The sequence below is a fragment of the Eublepharis macularius genome, chromosome 1 (genome assembly GCF_028583425.1).
Source record: "Eublepharis macularius isolate TG4126 chromosome 1, MPM_Emac_v1.0, whole genome shotgun sequence".
NCBI classification, from domain to species: domain Eukaryota; kingdom Metazoa; phylum Chordata; class Lepidosauria; order Squamata; family Eublepharidae; genus Eublepharis; species Eublepharis macularius.
Window position 1 is genome coordinate 113782547 of NC_072790.1, and position 6000 is coordinate 113788546.

Here is a 6000-nt window from a genome sequence, read left to right on the forward strand (position 1 = left end):
TTTTTCTGTTGTCTTCTCTTTCACTCCTATTGGGGAGGAGGAAGAGGTGATGGGAAAGAGAAGCAGACAAAAGTGAAAGCAGCAGCAGTCCAAATGCTGCCAGTGCTCAGTAGGGGTGTACAGAGACAGAAAGATTTAGTTTTCCCGCTCTGGAAATTCTGAAGTGGGAAAAAAATCAGAAGTAAGTGATTTCTGAAGCGGCAAGCCACTTATTGCCCTGCTTCGGTATGCTCTGTGAAGATTCAGAGCACACCGAAACTTCCCGCCCCACTGCTTATTTCACCCAATGGGAAGGGGACAAAGGGGTTTCCTCCTCCCCCTCCCATTGGGTGAAATAAGTGGGGGTGTGGCTTCCCAAGCTTCAACTGGCCCATGAGGGGATCCCACCATGGGCCAGCTGAAGTTTAAAGAGCCTTTTCTGTGCTGCTTGGCCCTTTAAACTTCAGCTGGCCGGCAGGGGGGATCCCTCTGCCAGTCAGCTGGGGCCAGCCACGGGGTTTGAAAGCACCCCAAAGCTTTCTGAAGTGACCCGAATCGCTTTGGGAAGCTTTGATTCAGCATTCCCGAATCGGGGCCATCATGCTGGGCCTGTTTCGGAAATCCCAAGTCTTTAAAAATCAGATTCAATTTGGATATTTTTCCCAAATCGGAAACCCAAGTTACACACCCTAGAGCTCAGTGCCTCTCTTCCCTTGCTGGCTTTGTCTTTTCCCAATGGTATCCCTCCCCCCACTCCGAAAGCAACCTACCCTCTCTGTCTCACCAGCTTCTTTGCGTCTGCCATTGTCTCCTTCACTCTACACACAACATCCCAAAATATGTTTTCTTTATGTTTGTGATGGACAGAACTGGCTCCAGCTTAGCCTCTGCTGAGAGACAGCCAATGAGAATGGGCTGAATGCTGAGCCCATGAGAGTTAGAGTCCATTGGAGGGAAAAGGAGGATTTGGGGAGAGACTGTGGGAGAGGAGGGTTTGAGACACAGCTAAAGGAGGTAGCAGAAAGATATCTGGCTATTAATCTGTTCTTTTATTTTGAAACCTTCCCTGATTAACTCCAGTATGTTATTAGTTAAAAATCCATTCACTCCTATGTTCCATCATGTAAATAAAGTTTATTTTTGATTTGTTTAACCCTGTCTGGCTTGAGATCATTAGCTGAGGGGAAGTATCTGACACACACAAACACAAACACTCTGGTCATGTTAAATGGGCCTAGTCTAAAAATTGGCAGTGTATATATAAGGAAAGTCCCACTGAGTCCCCTTTTCTCCAGTTGCCCTGAGCTGTAGCTGGGTGAGGGGAGGTACATACAAGGGACTGGCTGCAAGTCTGCAGCAGCCTCTGGAAGAAGAGAGAGGACCCTATGAGGATTTGGATCAGCAGCTCTGCTTGCTGTAATGGAGGCTAGACAGGTGGCGTGTTGTGGCAGACCCTGGCCTTTACCTGCCTTGGATGGCAAGGAGTGTGAAAGGCTTGTGTGTGGAGAGGGATCTCCCCACCACCATAATGTTATTTGCGGAAGCTCAGATAACACTTTGTTCTTTGGAGACTTTTTGTAAAACTCAGTTTTGTTTCTGCTGTTTCTAGAATTTTCTGCAAACAAGGGGCATCCCCAATTTTGTAGAAAAATCTCCCGTCTCCATACATGGCCCTGATCTGTGAATTTAATTATTTGGATCTTAAGCCATATTCAAAATTAGATATATAACGATGGGGTTTTAAGTCTGTACATTATTAAACTTTCAGAGAAATTGACATGATTGCTTTTGCATTTTTCCTTTCAAGCAAATTGATGGAGAAGCTTTTCTGCTAATGACCCAAGCAGACATAGTCAAAATAATGAGCATTAAACTCGGACCAGCCCTAAAAATCTTCAACTCAATCCTGATGTTTAAAGCTGCTGAGAAGAACTCTCACAATGAACTCTGATGGAAAATATGTACAGGGGAAGCCTGTCCAGTGCAGCTCAAAGTTTATTCAAAGCACAAAGACTTAAAGGGATCATCAAACAAGAACTGTCCAAAGGGAAGAAGAGGAAGCTGGAATGGATGGAGTGTTGATATTCTCTGAGAACCAGGGCAACTGAACACTTCTGAGAAGTGCTTTAAGATTTTTAGCAAGATACTCTTAAAAAGAGTAGAAATCTACCAAACTGACAGCTCACAACTAGGCTTCTTTAATTTGGTGAGGGAGATCATTAATGTATATTAAAATTATGAACATATTAGTTTTATTCTAAGAAATCACATGAATTCACCATAGAGCAGTCTCCCCCCACCCTCCCGCCCCCCCTCTGTCTTTCATAACAAATTATCTACAGCTTACTTGGTCTGTAATAATGGAGATTTTTTTGTGTCATTTTGTACCATAGTTCATACTGACAACTGATACTGGACTATGATTTCTCTAGTCTCTTACAAGAAAAAAATGTTGGAGAACAAAACTCTTTTTGATGCTTTGTTTTTGCACGATTGAAAAAAAGGTTCAATGAATTCTTCCACTGGCCTTATTAGTGTTACCACAGTAAGAACCACCAGCAACTTCATTCACTGTCCAGGAAGTAATCGTACCTGTGTTGTGTTACTGACATGTTTAGTCTGCAGCCTGTTGAGACAACAGAAAAAAAATTAAAAATGATTATATAAAAGGTAATATCTTGATTCTAAAATATTTTTTAAAATGTAATACCTTTTATGAGACCCAAATAAAATATCAATAAATCACATGCAAATGTCACTATCATACTCTGTGATATTTTAGTTGGTCCTAATAAAAAGTCTTACATTGTTTCGGATTTTTCTCTGAACCAAAATAGTTACATACAATCTCTGTTTATTTTGGGAAATACCACATTTAAGGACAGATTTTTCAGATGGAGGAAGATGATTTGCTGTGGAGGTTTATATCCACCCACTCACTAGGTGATAGTACTCAGTGTGTCTTCCTTTTAATCTTTACCTAGTGTTTCATCAAAATTAATCTCTGGTTCTATTAACCTAGACTATGGACTCTCACATTTTCCCTCTACTCTTGGGCTTTTAAATGGTGTGTTCCATTTGGCGGTAGTGACATATTTGATCAAATATATCAACTGTGGAGGGGGGGAATGATAATTTTTCCCCTTCTTTCAAGAAGGCTGAAGTGCAAATTAATGCCAGGTCCACCCAGCACACAAGAGTCCTTTATATATGGTCTGAAACATTCCCCTCACCACCACCACCACCTTGAGGAAAAGCTCTGGAGAACTTGAAAGTTTGCATGCTACTTTATGATATTTTTGTTGGTTTTAATAAAATGCATATGGCTTGTTGCTGGATTTTTCCTTGGATCAAAGTAGCTACCTAAAAATTCAGTCCTACAACCGAAACATTTATTCTTCTGGGGAATTTGCAGATCTACTAAGAGGTTTGTTTGAGAATGCATTGCATTCAATAATTTGAAGACAACAGGAAATTGGTCAAGCATGGCAAGGAAAGAGCTAATTAAATAGGTATGGATTTTAGGCATATATCAAGAGACTATCTTTGAAATAAGTCTACAGAGCAAGTCTTTCACCTATTCAGACACCTTGGGACTTCAGCACGTGCCACTAAAAACATGTTGGTCATCAAGATTAGATTGGTTTATTTCAGCCAAGGCTTCCACAAATAGACCAATTTCCTAGCAGCAGTTTTTACTACCTGTCTCAGTAGCTTCTCTGTCCTTGAAAAGCTGCTATTGAGAATTGGATAAACCATACAGAATACACTACAGGAAATACAAGTGGATTTATACAGTGGCCCCAGCCTTGGTACTTAATGCAGAATTCGACATCCTGCGGATCTCAACATACATCCATTCTCCGATAGAGTTTTTTTGAACCTATAAGGCTGCAAAAATAAGCATGAAAATATGTGGGGAATAAGAATCATTGAAGCTAGTTGGGGTGGGGATGTGCTTTGGTGTTGGCAGGTCTTACATTTGCCTGGTAACACATGTAAACAACCATGATGTAAGTATGGTGATGTGTTTACATGTTACCCTAGGGTTGCCAGCTCTAGTTTATGAAATTTCTGAAGATTTGGGGAGTGGAGTCCGGGGAGGGCAGAGTTTGGAGAGGTGAGAGCCTCAGTGAAGTTTAATGCCATAGGGTCCACTCTCCAAAGCCACCATTTTTTCCAGGGGAACTGATTAATATGTCCTGGAGATCAGTTGTGATTTTGAGAGATCTCTAGGCCCCAACAGAGTGATAGTTAATGGTTCGTCATCCTCTAGGAAAAGAGTGACAAGTGGAATTCCTCAGGAATCAGTCCTGAGACCTGTTCTGTTCAACACTTTTATAAATGATTTGGATGAAGGGCAGAGTTTGGAGAGGTGAGAGCCTCAGTGAAGTTTAATGCCATAGGGTCCACTCTCCAAAGCCACCATTTTTTCCAGGGGAACTGATTAATATGTCCTGGAGATCAGTTGTGATTTTGAGAGATCTCTAGGCCCCAACAGAGTGATAGTTAATGGTTCATCATCCTCTAGGAGAAGAGTGACAAGTGGAATTCCTCAGGAATCAGTCCTGAGACCTGTTCTGTTCAACACTTTTATAAATGATTTGGATGAAGGAATAGAGGGAATGCTTATTAAATTTGCCGATGATATTAAATTGGGAGGGGTATTACTCTGCTCTAGTTGGATCTCATCTAGAGTATTGTGTTCAGTTTTGGGCACCATAATTTAAGAAGGATATAGACAAGCTGAAATGTGTCCAGAGGAGGGCAATGAAGATGGTGAGGGGTCTGGAGATCAAGGCCTATGAGAAAAGCTTGAAGGAGCTCGGAATGTTTAGCCTGGAGAGGAGACAACTGAGGGGTAATATGATAACCATCTTCAAGTACTTGAAGGGCTGTCATATAGAGGATAGCGCAGAGTTGTTTTCCGCTGCCCCGGAAGGTCAGACCAGAACCAACAGCTTAAAATTAAAAGAATATTCGGCTTAACATTAGGAAGAACTTTCTGACAGCAGTTCCTCAGTGGAACAGGCTTCCTCGGGAGGTGGTGGGCTCTCCTTCTTTGGAGATTTTTAAGCAGAAGCTAGATGGCCATCTGACAGCAATGTTTATTCTGTGAACCTGAGCAGATCATGAGGGAGAGGGAAGAATGGGTTACATCAGTGCTTAGTTCGCATGGCCTTCTTACATGCCACCTTGGGGTCAGGTAGCAATTTTCCACAGGCCAGTTTGGCTAGGGATCCTGGAGGTGTTTTGCCATCTTTTGGGCATGGAGCAGGGGGTCACTCGAGCAGCTGTGAATTTCCTGCATTGTGCAGGGGGTTGGACTAGATGACCCTAGAGATCCCTTCCAACCCTATGATTCTATGAACAGGAGAACCCTATGTTGTGCGAGTACTACAGGAAAGAAACTATCATTTCTTTCATTCTGCTCACATGGTACTTGTTTACACGTTATTGAAAAGTTAAGAGACAAAACTACACTGGGCCCATAACATCTGAAACAGCGTATTCCTCAGATTCTAAGCTTTAAAAAAAAAAGTGGGTGGTTCAGCTATTCTTAACATCCTTTCTTTGAAATTCATCTGAAAAGGCATCAGATGATTTTTTCCCCAGTCATGTCCGAGTACAGAGCCAAAAGCACCTGAAGTTTTGTTACCAAAAAGAAGAAGGCTGATATCAACTATCGATCAGGCTAAGCAGCTATTTGAAGACAATCTTTTTTAATTTTTATTTTTTTAAATATTTTCAAAATAAAGGGTACAGAAAGAAGAGGAGGAGATACAGGGCTAAAGGAGGGGTAGGATTTTGCACTACAAGAGTTATTAAAATACAGAGTACTCAAAATATATCTTATTCAGAGTTAATCAATATTAAAATAAAGAATACATATACTATTCCAGCTACAGTATATTTTCACATTTACCTTCCAAACTAAATACATCATGCAATCTACTTCGTCATTAATATTTGCCCATTTCCATCTTATCATAGCTTTATAGTCAATATTTAACAATATAT

The 6000-nt window shown here is 41.1% G+C and overlaps 1 protein-coding gene across 1 annotated transcript in view; it reads left to right on the forward strand.

The window, feature by feature from the left end:
* L3MBTL3 (L3MBTL histone methyl-lysine binding protein 3) overlaps positions 1-3058 on the forward strand; it is a 165136-nt gene extending 162078 nt beyond the window's left edge. Inside the window, exon 21 of the mRNA XM_054996165.1 lies at positions 1787-3058. Within this exon, the coding sequence (XP_054852140.1) occupies positions 1787-1930 (144 nt within the window). The 3' untranslated portion in view covers positions 1931-3058. The remainder of the gene's footprint in view (positions 1-1786) is intronic.
* Positions 3059-6000: the final 2942 nt, after the last annotated feature.